This window comes from Pelmatolapia mariae, linkage group LG9 (genome assembly GCF_036321145.2).
Source record: "Pelmatolapia mariae isolate MD_Pm_ZW linkage group LG9, Pm_UMD_F_2, whole genome shotgun sequence".
Lineage (NCBI taxonomy): Eukaryota > Metazoa > Chordata > Actinopteri > Cichliformes > Cichlidae > Pelmatolapia > Pelmatolapia mariae.
Window position 1 is genome coordinate 22,093,838 of NC_086235.1, and position 21,358 is coordinate 22,115,195.

At 41.0% G+C, this 21,358-nt stretch overlaps 1 protein-coding gene across 3 annotated transcripts in view; it reads right to left on the reverse strand.

Moving 5' to 3' along the window:
* Positions 1-13,010: 13,010 nt before the first annotated feature.
* Positions 13,011-21,358, reverse strand: part of mtrr (5-methyltetrahydrofolate-homocysteine methyltransferase reductase) — a 28,306-nt gene continuing 19,958 nt past the window's right edge. For 2 of the 3 annotated variants that reach the window (XM_063483869.1, XM_063483868.1), the window contains exons 13-15: positions 20,870-20,962; positions 16,833-17,027; positions 13,011-14,068 (exon numbers count right to left, since the gene is read on the reverse strand). In XM_063483869.1, coding sequence (XP_063339939.1) covers positions 13,924-14,068; positions 16,833-17,027; positions 20,870-20,962 — 433 coding nt within the window. In that variant the 3' untranslated portion in view covers positions 13,011-13,923. Of the gene's footprint in view, positions 14,069-14,452; positions 14,515-16,832; positions 17,028-20,869; positions 20,963-21,358 lie in introns of all 3 variants that reach the window. The other variant, XR_010094848.1, reaches the window with a different exon arrangement.

The following is a 21,358-nucleotide window of genomic DNA, read 5'->3' on the forward strand; positions in this document are numbered from 1 at the left end:
ACAACTTATAAAAAATATCTACAAAATATCTACAACTAAGGAACATAATAAGGACTGGTGGATATTATTTGAAGGTTAAAGGCTGATAGTCTCCAAAGGAATAAAATAACTTTCTCTATTTCTGCACTTAAGTTTTCTTTACAAGCTTTTATTTGCACTTGACCTAAACAACGACCACATGGTAGATCCACTGATTCTTGAATTCAAAGACTAGCAGAGAAAACACGCACACAGACACACACACACACACACACACACACACACACACACACACACACACACACATATTCAAGACTTTGTCCTTCATTGATATTAAAATAGCTAAAAGAAACCACATTTTGCATATCAGTATTTACGTCATCATTATAAGTTTGCACAAAAACATACTACATTACCACATTAATGACCTACGACAAGTAAAATAGACACATTTTAGGGAAAATCCACTTTTGTACAATCTTAACTTGCTCTTAATTTCAGATTTCCAGTTTATGAACCAAACACTGACTCATATCCTCTGTTGGACACTGCACTTGACTTTTCTGGGGCAACAACTGGCTTGAAGCCACGGGTTGGTCATGTGACGCAGGGTACAAGTCCAAATAGTTGATCTGACAATAATGTTCTCTCTGCGTCCAACAACAGCCACTGCAATTTTGATCTGTTTTTACACCACAGCAAATCTAACTGCAAACATACAATTTCTTTAAACATAACGATGGATTTCAGTCATTAATGTTGAATGAGATGTTCGGTGATAATGGAGTACAGTTTCTAGCGTTATTCACAGCACTCGGTTAAGGTTAAAGAAAGATTGTGGACATTTGTTGTTATTATGACACTATGAGAAAAAAATCACATTAAGGTATAATCAAGCCAACAATTTAATTGCACTTAAACATAACTGGGAAAGCAATTTAGCTGGTTAGAAAATTCATTTCAACAAGAAGGCGTTGAATTAAACAAGAATAACAACAGTAAGGACTCTGTTGCTTTTGTGTGTGTGTGTGTGTGTGCTGTGGAAAAGCTCATACAAAAAAACAACAACAAAAAAGAAAGAAAAAAGTTGCCTTGGAGCTTTAACCTCAGCAGAGGGCAAATGAGCCAAAATCTCTGTGAGCATGCACCAAACCTTTTTCAGGGCACACATTTTGTCTTGACATGAGAGGAAAAGTGCAGGTGAAACAAATTCAGTTCAGTTCCATTAAGTGTTCCAGTACTAACAGCAAGCCAGCATGCCCCATACCTGGAGCTGGCTCATCTAAATGGAGCCATTCTAACTTTAACTAATAGACATTTTGTAGCTATGAAATGCCAAAACATCTGCTGTGCAACACTCGTCTAATTATCTGGACCATGTAAGCAACTTTATTAGCAGTTCAAAGCTTGTGCGAGTTAATCGGATCAATACTTTATCATCACGACGTTCTTGCGTTAATTGAATGTTTTTACCAAACCACCACCCCCACATAAAAAAATCCTTTGTTTCTCACTAAAACTCAACATTCAAATCATTAAGGGGAAAGACTGCTTCATTTGAAAAGAGTGCAACAAACTGTTAAATTCTTTTTGTGAAAACAGTCTCGGTAGTATCATTATTGATCACCTCTGTGAAACACAATAGGCTTAATCCAGACCCATTCTAGTGCAGACAAAGAGTGATTACATGTGGCTGCAGATCAAACACATTAATCTGTCGCCTGTCGACAGTTACTGATAACCTCATTTCCCCGAAGGAGACACAAATGAAATATAAAAAACAGAATCCACGGAGCTAAATATGAAGTATTTTTCTAGTTATAAAGATAAGACTGTAGATTGAGGCTGTTGAATTTGAAAAACTGCATAAAAGTTCTCTGCATGACTTTTTTTCTCCCCCTTTTTTAGAGGGGAAGCCTTGGAAGACGTTTTCCATTTCACAGAAATCCAAATTATGCTTGGATTCCTTTTAGCAGCCTTTATTTCGGATTCCTGGTATTGCGGATTGCAGCTCACGGCTTACTGGGGCACCATCAAAAACAAGAAAAGAAAGTGTGTGGGGGGGAGCTAAAAAGAAGAACATGGTCAATAAAGTAGCAGAAAAATGATGGCCAAAGATGGCAAAGAGGTATGTTTTATCTCTGATTGGTCTAAAGTTTGTAGCTACATCAGTTAAAACTGCATTTGTACTACTTTGTTTGCTTTTTTTCTGATCAACAGCTTCATCATTAATACCAGTGTTTGAATGGCACGAACAGAGCGGTGTTAATAGATTCATTAGCTATGATTTTGTGGTGCGTTTTCCATACTTCAGACTGTTACATTTTGGAGCAGCTGTTTTAAACAATTAAACATTGCTGAATATGTAGTGAAAATGAATTATGCTCAAATGTTTTTCACCGCATCACATGAAAAGGAATCAAAGCTTTTCGCAAGCTGGCAAAAAGACGCGATCAAATCGTTAGATCATCACCGCAACCGGATGAGCGTGTCTTCTGTATTGTCCTATAGTTCATCTGTTTTATTTATCTGCTGTAATGAAAACTTTACTCCGGAGCTACAAGCGTAACTTAATGTGGAGTGCTTGCGGGGAAGGCCCTTCCTGTCCTCCTTCATCGTTACTGTCATCGAAACGACGTGAGAGTTGTGTCGTTGCCACTACTTTAAAAGGAAGATGTGTTGACTGCCAGAAATAAAGCCTTCTCTATTATTAGTGCAAAAATGAAAAGATCAGTTGCTGTAGCAGTTACTTAGCAACAGCCGCGGCAGTGCATTGTAGTACCATCACAGCTCCTAAAGAAAAGAGTCGCGTTTAAGCTGTTTTTAATCACTGGCTCTGGATCAAACTCCAGTTTAATGGTTTTTGGGAGAACTTCGACCCTTCGCTGAATGTGTGTCTCAGCTCAATTGTTTGTAGCCCTTTGATATAATGCATTCTGTAATATGTCTGTATGAAAGTTTCTCCAGTAGTGCTTCAATAAGAAGCTCGCATGAACAGTTTAAGTTTCATCATCTGCACACTTAGTGCGCTTTTATATATTTTGTGTGCTGAAACTCCTTCTGATAACCAGTAGATTAGATTAAGATTACATTTAAACTGCACCAAAAACTGTTTCTTGCATTAAAAAATGACTAAAATAACAAATTCACAATGAAGGAGGCAGATGGGGAGGCGACAGACAGGGCAGAGTTAATAAAAATAACCCAAAAGAAGGAACATAATAAGCTTTCATTGTGCCTTAATTATTTAAAGAAGCTTATCTATTTTGGTGGGTTAAGATTATATTAAAGCTGCACTGACATAATGGTTTTTTATCAAAAAAAATTAAGGACACTTTAACAAGAAGCTGAATAAAACTTACATGAGTCTAAGTAAACAGAAAATCCAAGGACGCAGTTTCAGCAAAGGTAGTGCTTAATCGGAAAGCTGAAGAAAGTCAAGGAACATGGGGAAAAACATTAGTAATACATACAAGAAAGCAAAAAGATGGACTCACAAACAACACAGGAGAAGTAAAGAGTTGCCAACATGTAGAGAAATTACAAATACAGGCATTAAAATTAATAGAAACACAAGAGGTTGTTGTATTTTAAGAATATAATGGAAACAATAACTGTCAGCTACCCCCTGAGCCTCCAAGTAGACACACCTATGGTATTACATTAAGTAAGTTATCACTTTCTCAAGATTTTCAGAAAACTTGACCTCTGACTTTGACCTTGAGGTCAACACAGGGTAAAAACTCAAACACTTTAAAACACATACTAACAACAGTCTTGTGTAATAGAATAGAACCGCCCTTTATTATCATTGTACATGCACAACGAAAAGGAGCAGCACAGTGGAGGATCACCTGATTGTCACAGTATAGCACAGTGAAAGGTTGCCCTGTCGGAGGACCTGCCAGTGCTGGTGTTCTCTGGAAAAAGCCAATCAAGCTGCACAGCACTGGTCTGTGAGAAGAGGTCTCATTAAACGTCCTTGTTGCCATCCTCACGTAGTCTGTTTCTGACAGTCTGGTCAAAAAACATGCACATTTTTTTCTGGGTTGTCTTGTCACCGGTGCACCTGTTGTCACTTTAATTTGCACCAAACACATGCACTTTCATTCGCTGGAGGTCACTCTGTAGTGGTCATCCTGTTCTTCCTCGTACAAAGGAGCAAATACTGGTCCTGCTGCTGGGTTGATGCCCTCCTGTGGCCCTGTCCAGCTCTCCTCACGTAACAGCCTGTCTCCTGGTATCTCCTCCACACTGTTGAAACTGTGCCGGAAGACACAGCAAACCTTCTCGTGACGGCACCTATGGATGTGCCATCCTGAAGGAGCTGGACTACCTGTGCAACCTGAATGTGCTGCAGGTACTGTCTCACGCTATCAGCGGTGACGGGAACAAAAGTAGCAGAAAAATCAGCCGGGAGATATAAAGAGCAATAGCGATGGCCTGTGGTTAACACCTGCATAACCATTTCCTTTTCCTGGGCTGTCTTGTTGCCTCTCCAGTGCACCTGTTGTTACTTTCATTTGCACCAAAGCAGGTGAAAAAAAAAACAAAGGTTTCTGCTTCCTAGCTGGACAGACCGATATCCCTGAGGTTTAACTGACTTTGTGTTATACAATAATGGTTTCCTTATTCTTTTAGAGCAGTGTATTTATGTTAAGCATATTCATTCTATCCTTGTGTTTTACAACCCTGGATTTATTGTTTTGAATTACTCTCACTGCCCCTGTTAAGCTCTCCCCACAGTGAAAAGCTCCAAATATCAGACAAATTCAGCAGCTTAGTGTTGAGCACAGTGGAACATTTAGCAGCTAAGAATTTGGTAATTTATCCCCAGGGTTGGTGGAGACCCATACAGAGGTAAAAGTGTCTAATACCATGTTCAAAGGCCACAAGTGGTTATTTAAGTGTGTTTACTGTCATTCATTTAATCTATAAAGTGCTAAATCACACCAATAGTCGTCTCAACAATCAGACAATGCCCTACGAGCATGCATTTGGAGACTTTTAATAGGAAGAAACCTCCCGCAGAACCATTTAAAAACCAAACAAAGAAACATACTTTTATACCTCTATATTAGCCTAAAGCTTGAAGAATGAAAGCTTGTATCACCAGAAGTTTCTTTGCTAAAATACTACATGCTGTTTTATTAAAAAAGAAAGGTAAAATAATGGAGCTTCCCTATACTAGCCATATGGTTAAAAACTTTTATCATTTAAATGCACTTAAAGTCTGTTTTTGAAAATTACTTTTTCCTTCCAGTAGTTTGTTTACCCTGTTTTTAATCTCCATTTTTAATACGTGTGCATATCTCCGCATATCAAATCCATTTAATGCCCAATCTCTCAAATGGGCAGAAAACATAATTCCTGCACTGATGCATGATTTGCCTTGAACACTGATAAACTGCACTACAAACAGTTTATGTTGTAACCTTTGTAATTGCTCTTCCGTATGTACAGATTTTTCAATAAAACCGTAATTACGCAGCAAAATCCCAGACGTCCCATTACATGCACACAGGCTGTCACTTTGTGGGACGATGATTAATCACACAAATAGTTGCCCATTTTTTAAATGCATCCTTAACGCTTTCTTTTGCCTCGGGGGCTATATTTCACTTCTTTTCCACGTTATGAGTTTTGATGAAGGTATAAACTTTTTACGTGGCTCTTGGACCCTGGATACGAGGACAACCAGTTTGTGGTGTATTATTTATTAATGTGCTAAAGTGTGCATGTGTGTTTGTGCTGTGGGATGACTCTGTGCCCATCTCTACAGGAGTCAAACCCAAAAAAGGTTCAGGTGATGTTGTAACTCAACCTGCTTCCCCTCCCACTGCACAGAAAGCACACTAATAGATTCAGGGTCAGGCACCTCTCACATTTTCCCGTCGCACTTCCACCTGTTGTCCATTTTATCTTCACTATCTTTATCTGCCCATCCTTATCCTCTCAGAGGAAAATTGATTTTGAATGCCTCTCTCGGTCTCAGCTCTTTTTCTATATTTTAGCCCAATTTCCAGGCTTTTACGGTTAGTCTTTCCCTCTTAACTGTGTCATTCTACTTTCAGCCTCACTTTGTTCATCCCTTTCACAGCGTGGTGCGGGGAGTACAGCTGGGCATTAATCTGCCACTGATGAGCCCCACTCACCAGACAGCTCATGCCTGCTTATCAGGCGTTGGGTGATATTAGGACAGTTGCCAGTGCCACAGTAGAATAGCAAAAGTACAAGGCGAAGGCTTTGGATATAAACATTGTCACAGCAGAGAAGCTTTTTAAAACTGCACACAAAAACTGATATGACAGCGTTTTGAATTCAGAGTGGACACGTTAGCTAAACTAGTCTGAAAACAGCAGTACATTACAATTTCCTGTTTGAGAGCTGAGTGGACATGAACAGGTTTGAGGGAGAAAATCATCAAAAGTGGTTAAAGAATAAAAATGAATAGGAAATAATGACAAAAATGGTTAAAGCAAAACATGCAAGAGCCAAAAAAGTGAAAAGTATGCATAATTAAATTAATTATTTACCTTTTTATCCTATAAGACAGTTAATGTAGCTAGCTAAAATTCCAAATAAATAGTTATTGTTAGCTAAAACTAGGGCAGCCGCTGAAATTATTAGCTAATAGTATGGATTAACAGTTATGGATAAACTACTGAGCGCACTCACTAAACAGTGGATAGCTATCAGAGGTTTTAATGGCAAAAGTAGCGATCGATTGGTACAAATAGTAAGCTAACAATTATCCCTGAAGCACTGAAATGGTCTTTCTAGATACAAGTCTCACTACTAAGAGAGTATAGGTATGCATGTTGTTCAAGATTGACCTGCCATGTTGGATGTAATACAATCACTGCTTGCTTTGGAAAAATGTATATTCTCCAATTAGTTGGCAGTGGAGGTTGTGAGGCTGTGCTGCAGCCAACATGTTTCAACAGGTGTGTTGTCACACCTGTTGCACTTTTCACAGTTTCCCTACAGCTCTGAGAGTAGCAAGCTAATGTTCATAGCCACTTCTGTCACTTCTATTCAAATGACAACCACAGCAATCTGCCAGGTTTTGTCAACCAGCTGGGAAATATACATTTTCCCTGGAAACAGGTGGGTTGCTAGAGAAAAATGGGGGTCACTGACTGGTCTGTAGTATGTGTGTGACTGGGACTTTAGCAATCATTTACCCAGTGACTGCAATCAACCTCCAGCAAACACTTGCACCCAGTCAGGGAATAGATCATTTTCCCCTTCTGACCAGTGGCTGCTGCTCTTAAAGCATGTGTAACTGGGGCCGTATTCACTTGATCCGACATCGCCATCATGACGCATCCAAAATGGCCTGGAAGTTAACGTCACATAGTTAGTGATCATAGTTAGTGGGTCTGCAAATCTCGATAAAAGATGGATGTAGCTACCTTGACATCATCTTTTCTTTTGTGAAGTCCCTCTGATAACTAAAGGCAGATCTAACTATGGAACTGCACGCTCGTTGAGCAATATCTAATGAGCATACACCAGATAAGCCTCTCTCTTTGTGACACATAGAATCCCCCAAATTTAGAAAATTGTCTTATTATTTTATTTTGAATGACCCGAAATCAGTGACTGAGATTATAAACTAATCAGTGTTTACAGAGACAGAGCCACAGCTGTCTCTTTAGTTCCTACTGGGCTAACTGACTTCAACACAAAAAGTTTATCTCAAGGACAGAGAGCTGGTGGTTGTTATAGTCAGACATGTCCAGTTTACCATGCAACCAATTAGTCAAAATGTAATTTATAGAAAGAAATGTAAAAACAAAATGTGTTAACAGCCACATGCTAATCAGATTAGCTGCTGACACGTGAGACACGAGAATCTAATTGCCTCACTGCAATAATCTCATCTATACTTCTCACTTTGTTAGAATTGTATTCTACATGGAAACACTGACAGCATCTTATGATTCTTTTTTTTTTGCAGTTGTGCCATGATCGGTTTTGACCAGGGAGATGACTTCAGGGCTTCAGCTACATTTCCAGGTTTTTTGAAGCCACAGCTGTCTCCTCTCTGGGTGGTCTATACAAAGAACACAGGTTTAAGAATCTTCCCTGTCTGCTTTACTTTACAGACCAGGACGTCCATCTATCATGCTTTCTATTGTAATGCTAGGATAAATATTTAAAAAACACTTACCTAAATTAATTGGGAGAGAGCTAGTCAGTGGTCCCAGAAGAAGTGCTTAAAAACTTTGCCTTCACTTCGGACATTTACATTTACAGAAAGTTATCCTTCTGCTAGATGTGTGCAAAGTTAACACTGAACTTTATTAACTAAGAGCAGTGAACAAATGTCATGCAAATTTATGCTACAGGTACAGTAAGCCAAGGCTAACAATACATAGGCTCCAGGCTCCAGCTGAAACTGTAGTGAAGCTCTGTGTGCAGCAGCACAACTGGTTCCTGTAATTCCCAGCTCAGCTTTTGATTGGCTCTTTGGGACAGAATTTCTCCTATAGATTTATGACCAGACTTCTTTTGGGTACAGTGAGTCCCTTTTAAACTGTCTCCACTACAACTGAAAAATGCCATTCATCCATCTGGGTCGCAGAGGTCTAAGCAGTCCCTCACCTCCTCTATCTCCCTGCCACCCCCTTCAGCTCTTCTGGGCCAAGCCAGCCGAAAGATGTAACCTCTCCAGCTTTTCCTGGGTCTGGCCCGGGGCCTCCTCCCAGCATGACATACCCAGAACACCCAACCTCGACTCCTTTCAGGCTCCATGTAATTGCTAAAGTGGTCCGTATCTAGTTTGAAATGAGTTTAAATAAGAGGCGGTGTTGCTGAAGGGGTTTTGAGTCTATCTGACAGGGCTGTGGGGGTCAGATCCCAACCATCTGGCTGTCTAAACTCTTAAAACTTTATTATCGTCTTTTAGTCACAGAGCAAATATATCACTGTGAGATCAAGCTAAACATGAGGCGGCACTTTTCACCCACGGTATCTGTTATATTTTTAAATTAATTTAATCTTGTGCATTTTTAGATATCTCCAGACGTATTTAATTGCGCTACATAGCAACACAAGCTCGCCCGCTCGACAAATAAAGACGTCTGTTGGACAAATGTCAAGCGGTCACAGTTTACCCTTCCATCTGCATTTTCTTCCACCTTTCCATCCATCCTGGGTGGTACGTGCATGTTTTTGCTGAACTGCCTCATCTCAGCACTTAACCTCCAATTTGCATAAGTCATTATGGCTGTCAGGACAGAGGAGACCATAAATTCTGCTAAGTGTTCATCCGTCGTTGTAAGTTTAAAAATGCCCAACCAATTTTTACATTTCTTTGACTAATGGAGACAGAAAGCACATCCATCGCTGAAACATCATTAATACATTTGATGAGCCAAGCACTTTCTGCTTAATTCATTTGGACACACAGTACCTGAGTGGTATGGAAAAATGCTTCCCACACAGGTCACATGTAAATGTCCGCGAGTATATGTTTTAAATTTATTCTGATACTTCTCACAGAGCGCTCGCTTTAGCCATTTGAATCCATCCCAGTGGGAGAACAATACTTTCTTATTGAGCACTTCCTCCTCCTGCCAGTATCAATTACAGCAAATGTTTGTTCTGCCAAATCAGAAGCAGGGGTATCTCTCGTGGTGCATCAATAAACAGAGACCAGAACAACACTGGTATCTCACAGTGAAAACAGGAAACTCAATAGAAGCGCTGCAGCCTCTTTAGGAAAACATAGATTTTTCTCCAGCAATGACAGATGCTGAAGTTAAAGTGTGTGTGCGCAAGCTGGGATGCAGCTGGGATGCTGAAGCGCAGGTTGACTCATACGTGCGTGTGTTCACAGGGCTGCCATCGATGCCACATGAAAGGAATGACTTTACATTCCTGAGTCACTGATGGCAGACAGAGCTGATGGCTAAACACAATTAAGGACAAGTTAGTTGAACTTTAAGAAGACATATTTTCTCTGCTTGTGTCAAAGGAAGGATTCTCACTAGCTTTCAGCCTAAATCAAAGCCTCAGCCTCCACAGAAAATACACCATGTGCACAATTATTAGGCACGTGAGTGTTTTTGACCATATCTTCATTTTTATGCATATTTTCCAACTCCACTCTATAAAGTTGAAAGCTTATTGGATTTAAGAATAAGTGCATAATTATTAGGCAGTTGTTGCTGTTGTTGTCCAGGTAAAATGGGCCAAAAAAAGATGTTTAACGGACTGTGGAAAGGTGAAAATGGAATGCAATATTCTTGAAATTGCTAAGATATTAGGCTGTGATCACAAAACTATCAAAATACTCAAAAAGGGAGGAAAAATATGTAAATTAACTGCCAAAGATTTGAGAAGAATGAAGCGTAAAGCTGGCAGCTCCAATGCTGTCATATTTCAGAGCATGACCACTACTGAACAAGACACATAAGTCAAAATGTCAACACTAGGCCAAGAAATATCTGGATCATGGCTGGATCAGTAATGGGAATAGAGCTCCACTTCTAATGATGCCAGCAAGGTGGAGTTGGGGTCCTAGTGTTATTAAAGATGAGCTAATTGGACCTTTTCAGGTTGAAAATGAACTCAAAATCAACTCAGAAAACTACTGCCTGCTTTTAGAAAACATTTTATTCAAGCAGTGATGCAAGAAGGGAACACCATGACTTGTTATGCAGGACAATGCTCCATCGCATCCACTGAAGCGCTTCATTGCGTAGCTAGCCAGTAAAGACCTTAATTCTTTACCCCTTGAAAGCCTACTGGGAGTAAGCCTTGAAGTTCTTTTCTGAACTGAGTAGTTTGTGTCATATTTCAGGCCTGCTTACAGGTTCCTGCCTATGCAGCTGCCCTCGGAAAAACTCAAAAACTATTCTAAAGGTTGCAAAACCAGGTCTTTATTGATACCTACTAAGTTATCAGAACTTAGTAGGTATCAACTTAGTAGGTGCAGGAGATCATCTTTATGGGGCAAAGAGTTAAAGATAAAAGAACAATTATACTGCCGCTCTTCCTCACCTGATGTAAACCCTACTAAGAATTTGTTGGCCCTTCTTCAGCAGAGATTTAAGGTGAAGGAAAATAGCACACCTGCCTGATTAGTGTCTGGAAGGCTGTGGATGCTGCTGCACAAAAAGTTGATTATCAAGAGATCAAGAAACTCTATGAATTATGCCCATTATTAGAAAGAAGGGTGGCTACATTGGTCATTTTTTTTAATTTCTTGTGAAATGTCAGAAATGTTTATTTGTAAATTTTATTATTCAAAAAATGAAAATAATCCAGATAGTGAAATTGTTTTTCATGTAGTTGCATCATAAGTCTGCACTCTGATTGTGCACACACAGATGTTCTCCTACAAAAGCCTAAACCTCACTTTTACTGTTATTAAATAGTCAGCTTTGACTTTAATTTACATTTTGGATTGACCAAGCGCACTTTAAAAAAATTGAGCCATTCAGGGTAACTATCAGTTTTAGCTAAAGCACACACACACTACCCATTTCCTGCATGCACACACACACACACAGACACACTGCATCTAAAAACGAAATCTTCCATAGGGACAAAACTTGCGGTTTACTTCAAAACTCCCACCGTTGTTTGAGCGTTAGTCATATTGTCTGAGGACCTTTGCCAAATGAATTGGACATACTGTCACTTGCCTAATTAAGGAACCATCCTAGCAGATCTCAGGGAGGGAGCGTGTGGGAGGTTCCAGTGACTCTCCCCCTCATCATCATCATCATCACCGCTACTTGTACTTTCTGCACCGAGGAGTCGAATGTTAAGCAGGTCTTCTCAAAAATTCTCAGAGCTCATTGACATAAAGTGCATCTCCCCACTTGGCTCACTCAACACTTCCATAATAAGAGTCATTATCTTCAGCACACATCTTTCTGCTTCATTTAAGCCATTCTTAACAAGGAGCATCTATCACGGAGGTGCTACTGTTCTGCGGTCGCGCTGACCTCCAGCACTCTGATTTATTCCTGACCGTCTCCTCGGCTCCGTCTTTCACTCGCGCTGCAGGACAAAACTGCCACTGTGAGCCTTTTTAATTATCAACACATAATTTAATACTTCATCAGTCGTAGGTGGTCGCTGGACAGGGTGACATAAGCAGCCGTCAGGCTCTACACTGGGATCATTTTTTATAAATGGAGACGAGGGCATGTTAATAGAGCAGGTAAATAAGGGCAGAGCGATTACAGTCACGTCACTTTGATTAAACTTTGTTTCTTGTTGCAATTTGTGTACCGGCATTTAATCTCTGCAGCATCAGATTGCAGCTTTGAACTCGACAGAGGCCACGCATCGCGCGCGTGTGTGTCTGCATATGAGTGCGAGATGAGATTGGAGACGCCGTTAGATTTAACACAGCATCATTATTTTGATTTCGTCCTCCTCTGCTTCGGTGACTTGGTGAAGCAGCGGGACGGTGAGAGATGAGAGTGAGGAGGTGCAGCCAGCTGCGCCTGGACAAACACAAGGACAGCTCCACCTTTGATGACACTGTATTAAACCAATTATTCACTATCAGGGATTGTTTCCTGCCAAAGTAAATGTTGTGTTTTGCGGTTGGAAAAAAAAAAGTAAATTAAAAAAAAATAAGTAGCGAATGAGTTGTCATCTACAGCTCAGGCAGTGGTGGAGATTGTAAACATGTTTTTCTTCCCCCCCCCTCCTACAAGAGGATAAAAAAAGAAGACCGCTGTTAGAAGATTTAATTCTGAGAAGCCTCTCTCTGGGGTTCTGCGCTGCACTAAGAAGCCTATTGTGAAAAGTCTTCAATTAGCAGAGCAAGCCTTCATCTTCTGACCAAAGTCACCTTGAACAATCAAATTATCTTTAAATTTAAATAAAACAATCGCTCCCAATCAATCAGAGTTCATTAGCGCCATATAATTCCCATTGCCTCTCAAACGCCCCTCCTTTTCATGCACTTCAAACGTACGCGTGTAAGGTCATCTACAAACACACCTGTGGGTGCACAGCAGAGAGAAACGCGAGACAACAAAGGTTTACTGTGAAATGTCTTTTATTTCCCGATCACACAAAGCACAGATGTGTTTGTTTTACCCACAGTTTGAGAGGTTTTAGTCGGTTTTTCGGGACTTAGAAAAGTTTGCAGTTCGCTGCCTCCAAAGCTGGCACTCTGCAGGGTGTGTGGGGGCAGACAGGCACAAACAAAGTCAGTTAGATAAATTGCTCTAGTCGGGCCTTTGCATTATCATTGAGAATCACGCCCTCTGTGCTTGAGTCTTGGCACGCGGTAATGATAAATGACTGAAAATCCTCCCTCATCTCCATGGAGTTAAATTATACAGCTGTCAATCAGCCTTTTTAGGATCGCATACATTAAAACCTGCATTCGAAATCTGAGACTTAAGGTAAAATGAAGAAGGCGGTAGTAGTTTTGCACGTTCCAGAAACAAGAAAAACAAAGAACAGCCAAACTTTTATACCTGAATGATCATAAACCATTTCCCGTGTGTGTTTTGTTTAACAGCTACAGATTGCTGAGTTGTTTCCATCTATGCAGGAGCGATATCCTGCTCTCGGCCCCATCGAAATCACTCCATCACAGCCAACGGAAGTAAATGCCTCTTTTTTTTCCAAGCAAGGACAAACGGAGGAGGCTTGTCTACACTAAAAGCATTTCCACACTGCAGGACTAATCTGCAGCACCACTGCCCTGACCAAGGTCATTTCTGTTCAAAAAGCAAAGCCAAAGATGGTGTAGTGAACCGATATCCCCGGGTCAGCGTGGTGCATTCCTTCTTGGCAGCACTGAGTTGTGTAAACTATCTCCAGGCTTCAGCACCGCAATTTTATGGTTCTCTGGGTCACAGCTGAGGATGCTGATATTTTTTTTTATTTTTTAAAGAAGGTTTAAGAAAGCCCCGTGAATCCTGCAAAGTGCCCTTATCTAATCATCAGCTGTCAGCCCCAGATGTCCTGTAAGTAGCGCTTCTCTTCTCTAAGCCCTGCCAGTCTTTTCATGGCCTCCAGTTGGTCCACCTGCAGCTCTGTTTTAATTATTTCCATCAAGGTCTCATTCACGTCTTTAGCCATGTTCTTAGCATCCCTGCAGAAAGAAAAAAACAAAAGAACAGTCATTTTAGGCAAAAGAGCAATATAATCAAGCGACAGGATTTTTATATGTCTATACGCTGCGGCAAGCAATCTTTTAGAAAACCAGTGAGCACAGCCGGTGATGGAGTCTATCCTGGAAGGAAATAGCTGAAATATCCATCTTGCTGTAGCAGTCATATTGGGGGAGATTCATCATCCAACTGAGATATTTTCTAACTCTAAAAAATTCACACACGCCTGACGTTTCAAAAGTCATCTATTCCAAGGTGGGGAAAGCGGACGAGTAGGGTGAAACGTGAAAAGGAATGTGGTATGTAGCTACATCATGCATATATGAGTTGGCATGTCGGTTTTGCACATGCAATATAAATAATACCATAATGCTCCATTTGAGTGAAGGCAACAGTTCCAAAGATGTCAGAGAAAGGATTTTATGTTCTGTTTAAACAAAAAGAAAGAAGAAAAGACAGTTATCTTTCTTATTAACAAGCCACGTCTATCACTCAGAAAAAACCTCATTGTACTTTCATGTCAAAGCAATTCAGCACTAAATTATTAGATTTTCTTGTAGGGTGCTTTATTTGATCCATCGGTGAGCTCATGATGAAGCACCCAAACATTACAGTCGCACTCAAAAGAAATATCTTCAAAGACAAGAAGAGTAAGAAGTCCTGCGACAGATGGTATTGCTCCCTCAGCGCCCTGATCTCAACATCATCAACCGAGTTTGGGATTACACGAAGAGACAACATGAAACAACTGAAACCTCTTCACAGAGCATGTTCAAGGCGGGAATATTGCACCTTTATTTTGCCCGTAGCTTTCTGCATAAAAGGTACAAAGGCAGAATGGGAAGGCTTTGTTGTTGCTCCTTCAAGCCAGCAGCAGAGGCAAGTGACAGAGCCGAATCGTAGCCTGTGTAAAAGTCAGAGCCGCCACAGCGGGAAGCCGCCGCCGCCGTGTTAGATGTCACGCCTCTCAGATTCCACAATGTTGCCATACCTTGTAGAAATCACACGTCAGGGTGGTGTGGTTTAGTCTAAACAAGCCAACGTGTCACAAACAGGGGTCTTCTTAAACGCATTAAGGCAGAATTTGTTTAAAAAGAGCTCCTGATTGTAAACCCGCATTAGAACCGTGGCAAATTCTCCGGCAGGCGTGAAACAACGTACCTGCCAAACACCTGCGAGTGTTTGCCGTTTACAAGCCAAAAGGTGGTCATATAAAATACAAAGCTTCATTACTTTTTAGTGTCTACATTTTTCTGGATGACTGCATGCTGAGCGGATAAACAATAAGGACGATTCATATGTGTTTTATGGATTTTATGCTCATTCGCTGCACACTTGCTATCGACCACTCTGAAAGCACCAGATCGAGCTGGATTGTCTTCAGTGACTCAGGAGTCCTTGGCAAAACTGACGAGAAGCCTGCACGCTAACTCAGAAAGCCTGACTCAAATCTTCTGCCTCGTGTTCTGTGTGCGCTGGCACATATTCAGCCTAACAGAGTTACAGCCTAGATCCCAAATGCTGCCCATATTTCAAAGTTACCCAAAAATTCATTCTGCGAGAAATGATGAACTTGATTATGGTGTTATACGCCACAGGTCTGGAATAACTACAGGAACTTTATTTGGAAACACTGGCTTTATACACAATAAACCACATTCAGAATATATTTCACCACGACTACAACTAAAATGTAACTTATAATCTCACAAATGTGTCCGTCTGAGCACACATTTCCTTTTGGACAGAGAGGGCTTCTCACCCCAAATATTCCAGCTGCGCATCGCTGGAAGCGGATGACATATGCATCTGCTGACTGCTGATTGGACGACAAGTGGGCCGGAATAAGTGAGGGATCGACAGCAGAGTTCACAGGAATGGGAGAACCACAAAAAAACATCAAAGATCAAAAATACTGCACGAAAAGCACAGAGTGTGGCGTCAGTGGCCACATTCTTTGTTACACTTTTTCACTTCAGCTCTCTGTACGTTATAACTTTGTCTGCAGCTGGCTGAAGGACCGACAACAGCAAAAGCCTTGTATTTTGTACAATGCTTGAACAGTTGTACCACAAACTTTTTACACTGCCTCAATCTGACAACAGTTCTCTGCAGGTAGACGGGACACCCCCGAACTGCCAGCAGACTGTGAACCCTCGCTCTCTCCCGAACCACCCAAACAGTCTAGCTCTCACCTTGCTTTCTCTTACATTAAACAGTCGAAGTTTCATATGTGCAATTATCCAGTGAGCCAAAAGTTTGGCTTCACAGGATTCACAGCTCCCGCTGTGAGCACAGCAGCCCCAGTGACCCTCTTACCAACCTTCTGTTTGTGTGGGTCAGCTTATCAGGAGAAAGCTGGCTTAATGGGAAAGGAGCAAAAATGTCTTGTTTCAGACACTGGCTGCACAAAGGCCCAATATACAATATTTAAGAAATATTTTGAACTGGAAATCAGCTACTCTAATATAAAATGCAAAACTGGAAATGTGAAATTTATGAACATCAAACGTGAGCATAGAAAGAAATCTATACTGCAAGGCAAAGCAATGTGACAAAACCAGGCCTAAGTGTTAGAAAGAGGAGCTCTGAGTGAGATGCAGGCTGTGATACACTTAATAGAAGTGCAGCCAGAACATGATAAAGCCAAACAAGGTGGACGTCAAACAAAAAAAAACAAAGAAAAGAACAACCATCACTCAACACGAATTAAGGCTGAAATAAGATCCAGTGTGTCACTCTTACCCGCAGACATAGAGGTAACCGTTTTGTTTGAGCAGGATGTCAGTGATGTGCTGGCTGTTAAGCAGCAGATTGTGTTGGACATATCTGGGACGTGCGGCTGAGGTGGCGGCGTCCTCTTCCTCCCCGCGGTCCCTGGAGAAACACACCTTGAGGTGGCTCAGGATACCTCTGGACACAAAGCCCTCGAGTTCCTCTCTGGGACAAGACAAATTGCAAGCAGAGGTTATTAAAGTTATTCCTGTAATCTTGGACAGTCTGTTCCTCATTTTGTGGTGATTAGACTTGTCAAAAGCAGTCAGGAGGCCTGAGTTTTAGCTGCTGGTGCAGAGAAAAGATCAGGCGATACGTGAATGGGAGCAACTGTGAGAGACAGCACTTTTATGTGCTTTTTACAAGAAAAAAAAAACAATTTAATTTAACATTTTTTCATTGACTGTTTATTCTTTCACATCCAACACTCCCGTGGGATATTTAGCAATGGTTTCCACCATCTCACAAGACCGGAACTACAAACATTTCCTATGAACAAAAAAAATAAAAAATACTGTCAAGCTCAACACCGAACACTGATGGGCAAAAGGTCTGAGCAAAAATGTGCCAGACAACCACTTTGTCTTCTTTAACAAGAGAAGTTTGAAAAAAATATGGATTTCATAAGCAAGGTCGAGTCACTGTTATAAGCATCTTTTTACAATCAATCCTCCCAGCCTGGCAGTGGGGTGTAACCTTGCTCTCTATCTGTGTTTTGCTTGCCAACTACTCCTTCTTCTGCCTCAGTGTTTTTACAGGGCCTGGGGTGCTATTGGAAGGGAAGGCAGGAGGAAGGTGGTGAGGGAGTAAGGTTTATTGTGGCTCAGAGCATCTTGTTTAAAGTTAAGCAGTCGGAATGAGCAGAAACACACACGCAGACACACGCACACAGTCATAACAGCCCCAGCTCTGAGATCAGGGGTGAAGGTCTTTGCCTCGGGGGGTCTGTGTTTTGCAGTAACCCCTAGACTAAAATAAGGCATTTTTTGATAACACAGAGACGCTGTGGTGTGAATACTAAAGGGAGAGGCGGGCGCTGTTGCCCTTTGTTCTATTTGAGATGTCCAGAATTGTTAGTTCTTCTGCAGCGTGTTTACCATCTAACCTTCATTTAGAGACATCATTAAATTAAAAAGAAAAAAAAAATCTTCGAGGAAAAAATCTTTTGACCAAGATATGTGATTACAAAGTCTATTTGAACACAGGAGCAACCAGATGAATAACAAGGAGAAGGATTGCCGAGTTTGTTTGTTTGACGTCTGAATATAAATCATCACAGATTGATAACCGTGCAGGCAGAAACCGGCAGATGATAAATGACAGTTGACTTCTTAGAAACACACAACAACCCGGGGTTTTATGAGAGCCAAAACCTGCCAGATTCCTCTGTGTGCTTCTACACGTAACATCCTGTGGCAATTTCCCGGACCCTGACGTGAACCCAGCGGGCCTTCCAGTCGTGTTTTCCCTACAGCGTGAAATCACACGCCATAAAGAGGCTGAGGCGTCGGAGGGAGGGCGGGGGGAGAGGATAAGTGTGGCAGAGGCGAAAGGGGAGGACAGGTTTGATGTGGCATGCAGGCAGATGAGCATGAATCTCTCGCAGGGATGTTAAGTGCTGCGGCTGATTGAGGCGTGTCGCGAGCCTCGTTTGTCTTCTGCATTCAGAGCACGACCGGAGGGGTTGGTCACATCCTGCCTTTACATTCTTCTTAATATTTATAAGCATTAAAAGCAATATATGCAAGTTTACATTTCGACCTGTGATTCTGACAGAGGCAGCTGAACTTTTCTTTTAAAATCTGGGACATTTATACAAAAAAAAAGAAAAACATTACAGACTATGCTAAGAAGGTTTTTGCATTCCAGGGCAATGCCAGACATCAAATTGCACTTAATTTAAGAGAAATCCAGCAGGGATGAATGCAGGCAGTCAATTCAACTGCAGGCATGTTGTTCTCATTCTGCTAACCTATTTAAATTAAGTACAACGCTTCATGGGTGGCTCATAAAACACAGACTAATCATATTGGTCAACACTGTGGGGGTATTCATCAGAGAAGCCCACACTGTGAGCAAACACTGCCTGCTACCTGGCTGCGAGTTCGTATTTAACTATGAGATAGAGGAAACAAAAGGGAACAAACAACATCCTCTGTGATCTATCCTTGTTTGATTAAGGATGCTAATCCATTCATGCTTTTTAATCCTGCAAAAGAACTCGATCAGCGCACCGGTGTTGAGCACACGCTCACTGCTGGTACTACCAAGAGCTGATCAATTAGTATGGAGTCAGGAGAGAGAAAAGCCAAAACAAACTAATCAGAGCAAAGATCTCCTCTGAGGCTGATGTCGGCTCACAAATCAAGAGCGGTGGTATAATATTTAGTACAGTTTAAATGGATCAAACTTAAGGTAACTTAAGATTGGCGTTATAATACAACCTAGTGCCTGCGTTGAAATCTAAACCATTAAATGTTCTCAGTGTTTCTGCTACCAGTGCCTTCTGGGACCTCCCCTCCTCAAAGGGACCGCTCTCTTCCCACCCAAAAGAAAAAGAAGGTAAAAAGAAACTGAAGGCTTTTTATGTGAAACTGTTTGATTTCAGCACTGTGTCAGAGTCTGTTCTGTCATTTACAGTTGCGCTAGTAACACTCATCTCCTCTGCTCCCTGTTACCGTGTGTGTGCGTGTGTGTGTGTGTGTGTGTGTGTGTGTGTGTGTCCATTTCATTGTTTGCTCCAGTCCAACTCTCCTCACACACACGGATCACAACCAAGATAATGTTACTCGAGATGAACAAAGCTCATTACAGGGAGGGGGGCAGTCCTTCAGATCTTAATTTTTTTTTAAGAAAATAAAGGGCGAGGGGGGGGGGACACAAAAAACAACCCCTGCTCCAGTTAATAAAACAAAAACTAAATTATAGCCAGGCTGTGATTGAGTAGAACCATTCATTGAGTCTAAATCCATTAGCAAATATTGAATCTGTTTAGGTTTGGCTGTTGACATTTAAAGCCACTATGGCTAACATAACTGTTGCATTTGGAGGTCTGGGCAGCAGACAAATTAAAGTCTAATACATTTACTTTATTTGTCTATTTTTAGCTGTGAATTCTGCACCGTATTTGTTGTGGAAAATATTTAGTATTAAGCTATTAAATGCTTTACCACCACCACATGCTAACTTGCTAACTACATGCTTTTTAAAGCCTTTAAGGCTGTTGAATATGAAAGTGAACTAAAACAGTCAGAATTTGATTTATAGGCTAAAACAATGAGTTAAGAGAAGCTAAAAGTGATCCTAATGCTACAGACCCCCTGAGGGAAAACAGTGGATGTTGCCTTTGAAATGGCACTTGGGGGGGGGGTCAAATTGGCAATAACCTGGAGTCTTCCACTAAAGGTTGGATTTCACTATAACATGACATTGCTTGTATATATAACCAGAATACAACCAGTTGAGTGAGTTCTGAGTAGAGTTGCTGGGACTGACTGCGTTCCCAATCCATTTGCGTTTATAAATTAAATGGTAATTATCCCTAAAACCAACATTAACCAGACTATAGATCCCATTTTTTTTATAAGATATACCTTTAGTGGAGCTTTAATATTACATATTTGTGATTTAGTTGCTTTAATTTTTAAAATATTATTTGGATATTCTAGGAATTTCCAGATAACAGCTATATAAACCAAACCATGTTAAAAGGTCAGAGGCTCTTGCAACATTAAGTAAAGTAGCTGCGTATGCAGGTTAGTTTTCTTCCCAAACACCTTAGAACATACCCTGAGCATTTAATATACAGATATAGATATATATAAGTGAATAATAAAACTCACACATTGTACATTCAGACTGCAGTCTTCATTATGCAGGTCACAGATTTTAATACATGGAGAAGTGCAGCAGCAAGGTAAAGAGGGTTATGGAGAGGACTAAATCTGAATCACAAAAGGTACGTGGGTCTGAATTGCGACTGAACTGAAAGGAAAAATACACTTTACCGAAACAGGTAGTCTCGGTCTCTGTGGCGGCATCCAAAGAACAGCCAGGTCTCTCCAAATATGGCCTCGGGGTTCGTCTGTCTCTCCTCTTCTCTGAAAGTCAAACAACAGACGTTAGTGGTCAATCAATACAAACAGACACAGGCCCGATGGAGGAGAGTCCTTCGTCACAGCAAAAGGCTAAAGAAGAGATGTGACGCTGTTGAGCACTGTCTGTAATGACAGGAGTGGCACGTGCACAGAGACGACCTGTGTGTTTAAGGAAGGACATTATATGCATTATTAAATTCCACCCAAGCACAGGTTCCATCACAATAAGCAGCTGCTGAAAATGAAACTAGGGCTCAGTGTGTGAGTGTGTGTACAAGTTTTACTCCTACATTTATGTGTGTCTAACTGTTATTCGGTGCAACAACATAAAAAAAAAACTGTTCCTGAAAAAGTGATTTCTCTTGTGGCTTTGGAGTTTGGCAAATCTCCCAGAGTCCT